Genomic DNA, 13,392 nt, shown 5'->3' on the forward strand with positions numbered 1-13,392 from the left:
CACCTCAGGTCCTCAAGTCCCAGCAATATCCTTGTAAATTTTCTCTGTCCTCTTTCAATCTTCCTGATATCATTCCAGTAGATAGGTGACGAGATGTGCACACAATACTCCAAATTTGGCCTCACGCACGTCTTAGAGAACTTCGAGATAACAGCCCAGTTCTCTGATTTATGAAGGCAACGTGCTGAAAGCACATGTTGGGCAGCACAGTAATGCAGTGGTTCGCACAGCGCTTTACAGAACCTGCAGTAAATTAGGGATCGATTTCCCCAGCTGTCTGTAAGGAGATTGTACATTCTCCCCGTGACCATGTGGGTTTCACTGCACATGAAAAAGTCTGCAGATGCTGGAAATCGAAAGCAACACACATAAAATGCTGGAGGAACTCAGCAGGTCAGGCAGCATCTGTGGAAGTGAATAAACAGTGGATGTTTAAATATACTCCGGTCTTTGAACTTCAGTTGGACTACAAAAAATTATGAGAGACATAAACCGAGTAGCCAGTCAATGACACCATCGTCCATTCTGTGTCAGGTCTCATTGATGTAGAGGAGGCCTCAATGGGAAAACCAGATACAATAAATGACACTGGTGGGTTCACAAGTAAAGGGCTACCTCACCTGGAAGGACTGTTTACGTCTCAGTCATTTGATAAAACAGTTTTGAACCTAATTTCAGATTGTGTTATCTATGATAAGAATTATCTTTAATTTCACAGCACTTAACATACTTTGTTATCAACTTCTACATTGAAGGGTGTCTTTAATAGAATGTATTTTATCAGAGATAAACTGATCACGAGTACCAGAATATTTACTTTTCATATGGAATGATTGTCTCTGTGTCCACGTGACAATGATTCCTTGAGTATAAGTATTAGGGCTCACAAGCCCAATGTCAGATTCTGAAAGGAATCCAATCGATTCAACATGAAGTGGTTACTCCTCGCCTTCGTATGCATCCAGCTCTCTGATGCCGCCCTGACCAGGTAGGAACAGTTTAACCAAAACTTAACAGTTGTAGCAGTTAAATCTTCTCCCCAAGGAGCAATAATAGATGATGACATTCCTAACCCATTTCCCACTTTACAGAGTTCCTTTATATAAAGGAAAATCTGCCCGAGATATTCTTCGGGAGAAGGGATTGTTGGCAGATTACCTCAAGAATCATCCCTATGATCCCTGCACAAAGTTCAAAGGTGCTTGTTCCATTGGAACTTTGGCATCACTGGAGCCAATGACCAACTACATGGATGTAAGTAATCCTTGACTGCTATGAGCCGAAACGTTGGGTGAAGGGTCTCTTGACCTTCGTAATGAAAATGCTGTAATATTTCTATTGTTTTTATAGCTAGTTCCTATTTGAAGGGAAAAACAGAGAGGTGCAGAAGGAATAGTCCCTTCAGAATGCTGATAGGGGGAGCAGTGGTGGGGAGATGAGTCCAGTGGTGGGATCCTGTGGAGGCTGATAGAAATGATGGGGTAGGATCCATTGTATGCAGAGGCTAGTCAGGTGGAGGGTGAGGACAAGAGGAACCCAACGCCGGTTCCTGCTGGGAAAAGGGTGGTGTGATCAGAAGTGGTCAATTGCTAACATGGTGAATTGTTTTACAATTAGTAAAATTCCACCTATCACCTCCCAGTTTCTCACTTCATCCCCGCTCATTCACCCACCCACCATCCTTCCCTCTCAGCTTGGACGTATGTATCACCTGCTAGTCTGTACTCCAGACTCTCCTCCCACTCTCTTACTTCTGTCTTGTCCCCTTTCCTCTCCAGTCATCATGAAGGCAATCACACTAAATCAGACTAACCAAGGAGATTTTGTTTTTGCCGACAGCTGTCATACTATGGAGCCATCAGCCTCGGTAACCCCCCACAGAGCTTCACAGTCGTCTTTGATACTGGCTCATCCAACCTCTGGGTCCCGTCAGTCTACTGCGACCAGACACCATGCGGTAAGAACATGTTCCCTTGCTCTCAAATACATTGAAGCTCTCACATATCCCATAAGAACGTAAGAAATATGAGCAGCAGTAGGTCATCTGGCCCGTTGAATCTGCTCCGTTATTCAATAAGATCATGGCTGATCTGGCCATGGACTCATCTCCACCTACCTACCTTTTCCTCATAACTCTTAATTCCCCTAATATTCAAAAATCTATCCAACCATGCCTTCAAATTATTTACTGAGGTTGCCTCCACTGCTTCTTTGGGCAGAGAATTGCACAGATTCACCACCCTCTGGGTAAAGCAGTTCCTCCTCATCTCCGTCCTAAATCTACACCCCCGAACTTTGAGGCTATTTCCAGTATCACCTACCAGTGGAAACAACTTTCCATCCTCTATCATATCTATCTCTTCCATAATTTTATGTGTTTCTATAAGATCTCCTCTCATTCTTATGAATTCCAGCAAGTACAATCCCGGGCAACTCAATCTCTCCTCATAGTCTAACTCCTTCATCTCTGGAATCAACCTGGTGAGCCTCTTCTTCACAGCCTCCAAAGCCAGTCTACCCTTCCTCAAGTACGAAGACTCGAACTGCACGCAGTAGTCCAGGTGGAGCCTCACCAGTTCCCTGTACAGTTGCAGCATAACCTCCCTGCTCTTACATTCAATCCCTCTGGCAATGAAGGCCAACATTGCATTTGCCTTCCTGACAGCCTGCTGCACCTGCAAACCAACCTTTTGTGATTCATGCACAAGCACTCCCAAATCCCTCTGCAAAACAGTATGCTGCATTGTTTTACCATTTAAATAATAATCTGCTCTTTTATTTTTCCTTCTAAAGTGGATGAGCTCACATTTACCAACATTGTATTCCATCTGCCTGACCTTTGCCCACTTACCAACCAAACTATATGTTCTTGCAGGATCTCCACATCTTCTGCACAATTTGTCTTTCTACTCAAATTATTATCATTAGCAAACTTGGATACACTACAGTCGGTCCCCTCTTCCAGATCATTAATGTAGATCATGAACATTTACGGGCCCAGTCCCGACCGCTGTGGCACACCACTCTCCACTGATTACTGACCAGAGTAACACCCCTGTATCCCAACTCTCTGCTTTCTATTAGTTAACCGATCTTCTATCCTTGTTAACACATCACCTTCAACTCTATGCATGTTGCTGGGACTCAGTGTATATTATATGTCACGTGAATGTCGCACCATTGAAACAAAGGTTAAAATGTGTCGCTTCCAAAGACGTGCAGCGGGCAGCCTGCAAAGTGTTGACTTGCTTCTGCCACCGGTGTAGCATGACCACAACTTAGTCGCCCTCATGTCTTTGGAAGGTGGGTGGAAACCGGGGCACTGGTCTGTTGAGGGGTAGAACGTTTGCATCTTGGCTCAAGGAGAAATCTAGGAGTCTGCCAGCCTTGCGATGCTTGGTGTGTTTTGACAAGATTTAGGAAGCTATTGGCAGGAGCTTGTTTGGCGCAGGGTGATATATTGAAACTTTTTGTTTCGTTGATGAAATGGATGTTTCTTTGCAGTGAAGCACAACAGATTCAACCCATCCCAGTCCTCTACCTTCCACACGAATTATCAGTATCTGTCCATCCAGTATGGGACAGGAAGTATGACCGGTATTCTGGGATATGATACTCTGAGAGTAAGTGAACTCTTCACCCTTATAACTCAAACCACACTAATACCTGTATTCCAAAACTTAGAGATCCTAACTGATAAACATTCTCAATGTTATTTTGATGTATTTATTTATTGTTATTTTTTGGCATTGCTTTTCTTGTCCTCATTTTCACATTGCTTGTTTGCCCAACTTTGTGTGCAGTTTTTTTCCGTTAAATCTTTGTTCTACTCTGAATGCGTACAAGAAAGTGAATCTCAGGGAATGAAACTGATAAGTGGATATGGAATGGCATATTTGTAAATATTCAGATTTGGATTCATGTATATCGTAATTATGTTTTGAAATGGTTTGTTTGTGTTCACAAATGAACGTACCCAAGGATGAACTGGGGGCATGTATTCCTGTGCCAACATAGCTGACCCACAGAAACACAGAGCTTGACAATCTGAACAGAACATACAACAACAGTGAAAGAAGCTCCGTTCCTCCCCCCCGCCACCACCTTCCTACCCACACACCCACAAACACACAGCCCTCTCTCCCCAGGACAGGCCACCTTTGACCTCTGTGGAGTTGGAGATCTGGGCCCCTGCCACTGGATATCACACAATCGTTGCAACTATGCTTAGGAAGTTAGGTCCAATCATGATTTTCACCACAAATCTTTACAGCATGGACACAGGCTCCTTGGTGCATGAACAACCATTTAAGTCTCTGCCTACCTTGATCTACTCTTTGTAATTTTCCCCACATTCAGATTAAATCTTCCTTCCGGCGTCATTATCTGCGATGATTAGGCTGGTATCATGCTTCAATACAGCATCTTCCCCTCACCTGCCATCTGACTTTTGAATGGACGTTGAACCCATGAAGACAACCTCACTAATTTGCATTAATACTATTTTTTTGCACTAGTTATTTAATTTAACTCATACACATTTACTATAATCTGTAGTTTCTTCTCTATTATTATCTATTCCATTGTACTGCTAACAGAAAGTTAACAAATTTCACGTCATAGCAGAATCAGATTTAATATCACCGGCATACATTGTGAAAATTGTTCAGTTTACAGAGGTAGTGCAATGAAATACATGATGAATAAACCTAGAGAGAAAGAACTGTGTTACTCTGTTTATATATGTTTATTAATGTTAATTAGAAATAAGTAGTACAAAATAACAGAATAAAAAGTTACACACACAAAATGCTGGGGGAACTCAGCAGGCCAGGCAGCATCTAGGGAAAAGGGTACAGTCGAATTTTGGGCCCAAACCATGCTGAACACGTATTCGTCCAACATGAATCATCTTTTAGTCTTATCAGCACCCTCCAGATTCTACCACTAGGATAATTGACAGTAACCAATTAACCAATCAATCAGCATGTCTTTGGGAAATGGGAGAAAATCCGATCACCCAGAATGAACCCACCTGAACACAGGGGCCGATCGGCAGACGTCATGCGGGGAATACCAGAGGCCGGGATTGAACCTGGGTCACTGGCATTGTGAGGCAGCAGCTCCACGAGCTGTGCCCATGTGCAGCCTGACGGGAGAACTATCTGATTAATTTCTCTTTAAACCTGTCTCACCAGCTTTCTGATCTTGTGGTCAATGGACAAGAGTTTGGATTAAGTATGACTGAACCCGGCAGTTTCTTTACCTACTGTAATTTCGATGGTATTTTGGGCTTGGGCTATCCATCACTTGCGGCAGAAGGAGCCACTACAGTCTTCGACAACATAATGTCTCAGGATCTGGTTTCGCAGCCACTCTTTTCTGTCTACTTGACAAGGTTAGCAAGTTGTGACACCTTCCTTCACTACTGGAGAATCTGTCGTGTCGCTTGTTAATTTGCTTGGTAACATCATTGCTTCTTCTTCTGATGATTCTGGTTATTTATTGTAGTTCAATGGGATTCTAGGAATTAAATCATGAATACAAAATAATGATAATGTTGAAAACTTAAAAGCAGATGAAATTTACCCGGTCAGGTGCAACATGTCAGGTCAGTGCTGATGACATTAATTGAACTGGAACTTGAAGGTGTTTTGGTCTCCAGTCTGATAAAGATGCCCATCATTCTCAGAGTTTTATTTTCACTTCAGCTTGCACAGCTCACTTAAGGTCTAGAATGACTTGAATACGTGGATAGGAAAGGTTTAGGAAGACATGGAACAAACGGGGCAGGTGGGATTGGTGTAAATGGTGAGCATGGATGAGTTAGACTGAAGGCCCCTTTTCCATGCTGTGAGACTCTAACTCTACAAATGCAGGTTTTTCTTGCAATATTCATGAAATTATTCCTTGAAAGATTGAAAGATGAGCTTTATTAGTTTCATGTATATTGAAACGCTGTTTGTTTTAGGGATGTGTTGGTGACAGCCTACGAGTGTCACCACACTGCTGGTGACAGCACATCATGCCTACAACTTACTAACCAAAATCTGTATGTCCTTTAAGTGTTGAAATCTGAGATATTCTTATTTAATGTTGTTTTCCAGGACAAATGGTGAATCTGGAAGTGAAGTCCTATTTGGTGGAATTGACTCAAGCCACTACACCGGCCCAATCTACTGGCTCCCTGTTACCCATGAAGCCTATTGGCAGATTGAGGTCGAGAGGTAAGTGGTATCTCCATCTGAGGTATTCTCTCACAGATCAGCCGTTGAAGATTTACTTTCAGTGAGTTGAACCAGTTATATAGTTAGAATTTATAGGAGAAAGCAATTGTTACGGTCATGATGAGGCTACAGTCAAGATGGAGGAGCAACACCTGATCTGGCCAACCTCCAATCTGCCTACCTGAATATTGATTTTTCTAACTTCCGATAAGTTTTCCCCATTCCCCCTTCTCTCTTTATCCATTACCTGTTCTGGTTCCCGTCTCACCCCTTCTCTTCTCCTTACATTTCACAAGTCATCTCTCATCCGCCTTTGGTCCAAAGAGAAAATCCCTAGCTCAGTCAACTTACCTTATGAGATATGCTCTCTAATCCTGGCAGCACCCTGGTAAATCTCCTCTGCACACTTTCTAAAACTTCCTCATCTTTCTTATAATGAGGCAATCAGAACTGATCACATTACTCCAAGTCCAGTCAAACCAGATAAAATGAATATTTCAGCTTGAAGGCCAGATTTTCCAAATTATTTTCTTGAATTCTGGACTCAATTCTGAACTGATTCTACAACTTACAGAATCACCATCAAGGACTCTACAACTCATATTCTCAGTTTTATTTATTGTAATGGGAACAATTTGTCGTTTTTGCACATTGGTTGTTTGTCAGTCTTGTTTTATTGATAGTTTTCCTAATATCTATTGAGTTTCTTTATTTGTCTGTCATTGAATCTCAGGGTAGTACAGCACATGGTGACATATATGTACATTGATGATAAATTTAATTTGACTCTGATTTTGGAAATAAATCCAAATGAGCATTTTTGGCAAAAACGATGATTTTTTTCACTCAGAGTGACAGTCAACGGCGAGATTGTGGCTTGCGCTCAAGGTTGCCCTGCCATCGTTGATACTGGAACTTCTCTTATCGCTGTTGGCGGAAATTACATCGGCAATATTCAGCAAAGCATCGGAGCAACTCCAAATTATTATGGCCAGGTAGGGGCTGACTGACCAGTGGTGTATACTCAGATGGCAGCTGTTAATGCATTATGCAGTCAGCACATTGAGTTAATGAAATTATATGTCATGCAGGCAGCAGGAATTGCGGAAACATAGAAACATAGAAACATAGAAAATAGGTGCAGGAGTAGGCCATTCGGCCCTTCGAGCCTGCACCGCCATTTATTATGATCATGGCTGATCATCCAACTCAGAACCCCGCCCCAGCCTTCCCTCCATACCCCCTGACCCCTGTAGCCACAAGGGCCATATCTAACTTCCTTTTAAACATAGCTAATGAACTGGCCTCAACAGTTTGCTGTGGCAGAGAATTCCACAGATTCACCACTCTCTGTGTGAAGAAGTTTTTCCTAACCTCGGTCCTAAAAGGCTTCCCCTCTATCCTCAAACTGTGACCCCTCGTTCTAGACCTCCCCAACATCGGGAACAATCTTCCTGCATCTAGCCTGTCCAATCCCTTTAGGATCTTATACGTTTCAATCAGATCCCCCCTCAATCTTCTAAATTCCAACGAGTACAAGCCCAGTTCATCCAGTCTTTCTTCATATGAAAGACCTGCCATCCCAGGAATCAATCTGGTGAACCTTCTTTGTACTCCCTCTATGGCAAAGATGTCTTTCCTCAGATTAGGGGACCAAAACTGCACACAATACTCCAGGTGTGGTCTCACCAAGGCCTTGTACAACTGCAGTAGTACCTCCCTGCTCCTGTACTCGAATCCTCTCGCTATAAATGCCAGCATACCGTTCGCCTTTTTCACCGCCTGCTGTACCTGCATGCCCACTTTCAATGACTGGTGTATAATGACACCCAGGTCTCGTTGCACCTCCCCTTTTCCTAATCGGCCACCATTCAGATAATAATCTGTTTTCCTATTTTTGCCACCAAAGTGGATAACTTCACATTTATCCACATTAAATTGCATCTGCCATGAGTTTGCCCACTCACCCAACCTATCCAAGTCACCCTGCATCCTCTTAGCATCCTCCTCACTGCTAACACTGCCACCCAGCTTCGTGTCATCCGCAAACTTGGAGATGCTGCATTTAATTCCCTCATCCAAGTCATTAATATATATTGTAAACAACTGGGGTCCCAGCACTGAGCCTTGCGGTACCCCACTAGTCACCGCCTGCCATTCTGAAAAGGTCCCGTTTATTCCCACTCTTTGCTTCCTGTCTGCTAACCAATTCTCCACCCACACCAATACCTTACCCCCAATACCGTGTGCTTTAAGTTTGCACACTAATCTCCTATGTGGGACCTTGTCAAAAGCCTTTTGAAAATCCAAATATACCACATCCACTGGTTCTCCCCTATCCACTCTACTAGTTACATCCTCAAAAAATTCTATGAGATTCGTCAGACATGATTTTCCTTTCACAAATCCATGCTGACTTTGTCCGATCATTTCACCGCTTTCCAAATGTGCTGTTATCACATCCTTGATAACTGACTCCAGCAGTTTCCCCACCACCGACGTTAGGCTAACCGGCCTATAATTCCCCGGTTTCTCTCTCCCTCCTTTTTTAAAAAGTGGGGTTACATTAGCCACCCTCCAATCCTCAGGAACTAGTCCAGAATCTAACGAGTTTTGAAAAATTATCACTAATGCATCCACTATTTCTTGGGCCACTTCCTTAAGCACTCTGGGATGCAGACCATCTGGCCCTGGGGATTTATCTGCCTTCAATCCCTTCAATTTACCTAACACCACTTCCCTACTAACATGTATTTCGCTCAGTTCCTCCATCTCACTGGACCCTCTGTCCCTTACTATTTCTGGAAGATTATTTATGTCCTCCTTAGTGAAGACAGAACCAAAGTAATTATTCAATTGGTCTGCCATGTCCTTGCTCCCCATAATCAATTCACCTGTTTCTGTTTGCAGGGGACCTACATTTGTCTTTATCAGTCTTTTCCTTTTTACATATCTATAAAAGCTTTTACAGTCCGTTTTTATGTTCTCTGCCAGTTTTCTCTCATAATCTTTTTTCCCCTTCCTAATTAAGCCCTTTGTCCTCCTCTGCTGAACTCTGAATTTCTCCCAGTCCTCAGGTGAGCCACTTTCTCTGGCTAATTTGTATGCTACTTCTTTGGAATTGATACTATCCCTAATTTCTCTTGTCAGCCACGGGTGCACTACCTTCCTTGATTTATTCTTTTGCCAAACTGGGATGAACAATTGTTGTAGTTCATCCATGCAACCTTTAAATGCCTGCCATTGCATATCCACCGTCAATCCTTGAAGTGTCATTTGCCAGTCTATCTTAGCTAATTCATGTCTCATACCTTCAAAGTTACCCCTCTTTAAGTTCAGAACCTTTGTTTCTGAATTAACTACGTCACTCTCCATGTTAATGAAGAATTCCACCATATTATGGTCACTCTTACCCAAGGGGCCTCTCACGACAAGATCGCTAATTAACCCTTCCTCATTGCTCAAAACCCAGTCCAGAATAGCCTGCTCTCTAGTCGGTTCCTCGACATGTTGGTTCAAAAAACCATCCCGCATACATTCCAAGAAATCCTCTTCCTCAGCACCTTTACCAATTTGGTTCACCCAGTCTACATGTAGATTGAAGTCACCCGAAAGAATGCATTCTGTTAGAAATGGCTGGGATTAACATCTCCATTCACAATGTAACAATCAGAAAACGCTGGAGGAACTCAACAGGCCAGGCAGCTTCTATAGAAAAGAATAACCAGTCAATGTTTCATAGTGAGTCCCTTCATCAGGACTGGAAAGAAAGAGAAGTCAGAGTAAGAAGGTGGGGATGAGGGAAAGAAGAAGTAGAAGGCAGTAGGTGATAGGTGAAGTTGGGGGGAGAGGGGTGAAATAAAGAGATAGGAAGTTGATTGGAGAAAGAGATAAAGGGCTGGAGACCATTGAAAAGGGTGAAGGGGAAGGAACACCACCGGGAGGTGATGGGCAGTCAAGGAGATCAGGTGAAGGAGGGAAACGGGAATGAGGAATGGTGAAGGAGTGGTGGGTAGGTGGGGCAATTTCCGGAAGTGCGAGAAACCAGTGTTCATGCCATCAGGTTGGAGGCTGCCCAGATGGAATATAAAATATTGCTCCTCCAACTGATTGTGGCCTTATCGCAACAGAAGAGGAGGCCAACGATTGACATGTTGGAATGTGATTGGGGAGTGGAATTAAAATAGGAGGCCCCTGGAAGTCCTTGTTTTTCATGGTGGATGATGTGAAGTACTCGGCGAAACTGTCTCCCAAGCTATGTCAGGTCTCACTGATATACAGGAGACCACACTGGGAGCAGCAGATGCAGTAGATGACCCAGACAGGCTCACAAATGAAATGAAGTGTTGCCTCACCTGGAAGCATTGTTTTGGGCCCTGAGTGGTGGTGAGGGGCGAGGTGTACCTGTAAACATTGAGTTCATGGTTACGTTTCTTCATATTTTGAAATCGCTTCATTCAAAAGAAATTCAGTAAAGATGCACAAACCACAATTCTTTTCCTGCTTAACATTTAGATTAGCACTATTATTTTAAAATAACTTATTGTGTTTTATCATCACTGTATATTCAACCTTTGTCTATTAGTAGTAAAAGCATTAAACTATGGAAATAGTCAGTGGGTCAGGCAGCACCTGTGGAGAGAGAAATAAAGAAAAGAGATGCTGAAAATCCTGATGAAGGGTCTTTGCCTGAAATATTAACTGTTTATTCCTTTCCACAGACTCTGCCTGACCGGTTGAGTTCCCCCAGCATTTTGAGTGATGGGGAAATCAAGTAGTGATTCACACCGATGACTTTCCATCAGAAGTGGCCATTTCTGGAAAGTCTGTCTATCAGAAATGACTGACTTCACCGATGATTTCTGAGGACTGTAACAAACCTAATTATTAGATGATGTCAGCTTACCAACGTAAGCTCAGGGAAAACAAAGTCAGAGTAGGAATGGGATGGAAATTTAAAATAACAACTATCCAGGAACTTAGGGTCATCCCTGTAGCCAGAATTAAGTGCTATGCAAAGTGGTTACTCTATCTGCCTCTGCTTTCTCTGGTGTAGATGAGGCCACAAAATGAACACCCAATGCAGTAAGTTTTAAAAAAAAGGTATGGAGAGGATGTTTTCAATATTGAGAGAGTCTAGGACCAGAGGACACAGCCTCAGAATAGAAGAATGTCCTTTTACAACCGTTAAGAAGAGGAATTTCTGTAGCCAGAGTGTGGTGAATCAGTGGAAGTCATTGCCAAAGATGGCTGTGGGTATATTTAAGCAGAGTAGGTAGTTTCTTGATTAAGGGGAAGGCAGAAGAATGGGGTTGAGAGGGAATATAAGTTAGCTATGGTCAAATGGCAGAGAGGACTCGATGGGTCGAATGGCTGAGTTCTGCTCCTATGTCTTATGGTCTAAATGTTGTTGCTCTTCTTTCACAGTACTCCATCAATTGCAACAACATTGGCAATATGCCTGATGTGATCTTCACCATCAATGGATATGACTTCACTCTTCCTGCCTCAGCCTACACACTGAAGGTACGGGATTCATCAGACATATGGGGGATGAGAATTTCAAGGGATACATTCATTAACTTTGCAGAGATTAATGACACATGTTATAATGATCATTTATTGAGTGGACACTTGACCTGGTGTTAATTGCTCTCCATTTCCTTCCAGCTCAGTTACAATAGCTGCGACAGTGGATTTAGCGGCACTGGTGGAAACCTCTGGATTCTGGGAGATGTCTTCATTAGAGAGTATTACTCCATCTTCGACAGAGGAAACAACCGAGTGGGATTGGCTAAGGCCGTCTAACTTGCCCCTGAATATTCCCATTGAAGGTCCATCCAAGTTCGTATTTGCAGGTTGACTTAAGCCATCTGATTTTTCATCTGACCCGTCAGTATCAAAGATCAGGGAGTGACTTTCAGAATCCTGAAGGTGAAGACACCCTATTGAATGCTGGGGTTTTACTGAAAGGAAAATGCAAGAAGAGGGAGAACTGAAATAAACGCCCAGCCAGGATGGGATTTTAAAGGACCAATCTACGAATTTTGGATCTGGACTGGATATGCAAATATTGACATCATGTAATTATGCCTCTTCTCAGATTCCTCTCTTTTCCTCTCTTCTTTCCTGATTTTCCTCTTCAGCTGTGGTTTCCAGTGATTCACTCCAGAACCTTTCTCATGGAGTGAAATCTATTTGATGTAAATGTGAGCTGAACATCACACAGCCTATTGTTCTACCCTGTGGGATATATCTATAAATAGTTCGTAACAATGTTGAATAAAATTTAATCATGAGATGCATATTACCAGAGTTCCAGTTCCTTTTTCTTTTGTGTGTGTGTGTGAAGTATTAAACCACATACCTGGCTGTGCTCGGCCCTCCTCCTCACCTGCAGTACAGCTCCTACTTGATCTGTGGCGCTATTCACACCCATTGGTGAGGCTGCAAAGTACTGCATCCAAGATCCACCGAATGTTCTGTTTTTATACCGTCCCCACTGATATGAAACACTGCAGTAAGTGGACCAATGTGCACAGTGCCTGTTCAAACCACTGAATCAGAACTAATCATCTCCTGTCACCACTCTTCACGAGACCCACCCCTGTGTTCACCAAACTTTCATGTTCCCACTGTAGTTTTGCTTTTTCATGGTTGTGTTCCTGTCTTGGAAATCGAAGCTCTGTTTCATTCAATGCTGCAGTGGTGGGGAGATATTCGACACACACAAAGATGAACTTTTTGCAATATAGTTAAATGATACTGTCCAAGTTGCATGCCATCTTGGTCAATGTCTCCCATCCACTACATAATGTACTGGTTGGGCACAGGAGTACATTCAGCCTGAGACTCATTCCACTGAGATGCAACACTGAGCATCATAGGAAGTCATTCCTGCCTGTGGCCATCAAACTTTACAACTCCTCCCTTGGAGGGTCAGACACCCTCAGCCAATAGGCTGGTCCTGGACTTATTTCCTGGCATAATTTACATATTACTATTTAACTATTTATGGTTTTATTACTATTTAGTTATTTATGATGCAACTGTAACAAAAACCAATTTCCCTCGGGATCAATAAAGTATGACTATGACTATGACTATGACAATGACTATGATGGTGAGTTGGTTTCATCTCTCTTAACATTTCCATTCTATTATC

At 42.8% G+C, this 13,392-nt stretch overlaps 1 protein-coding gene across 1 annotated transcript; it reads left to right on the forward strand.

Moving 5' to 3' along the window:
- Positions 1–929: 929 nt before the first annotated feature.
- On the forward strand, positions 930–12,035 carry LOC134355413 (pepsin A-like). Its single transcript, XM_063065260.1, has 9 exons — positions 930–988; positions 1,092–1,254; positions 1,840–1,957; positions 3,505–3,623; positions 5,199–5,398; positions 6,108–6,227; positions 7,078–7,222; positions 11,655–11,753; positions 11,898–12,035. The coding sequence occupies exons 1-9, from the start codon at positions 930–932 to the stop codon at positions 12,033–12,035; spliced, it is 1,161 nt and encodes a 386-aa protein (XP_062921330.1).
- The last annotated feature ends 1,357 nt before the right edge of the window (positions 12,036–13,392 follow it).

This window comes from Mobula hypostoma, chromosome 13 (genome assembly GCF_963921235.1).
Source record: "Mobula hypostoma chromosome 13, sMobHyp1.1, whole genome shotgun sequence".
NCBI lineage: Eukaryota > Metazoa > Chordata > Chondrichthyes > Myliobatiformes > Myliobatidae > Mobula > Mobula hypostoma.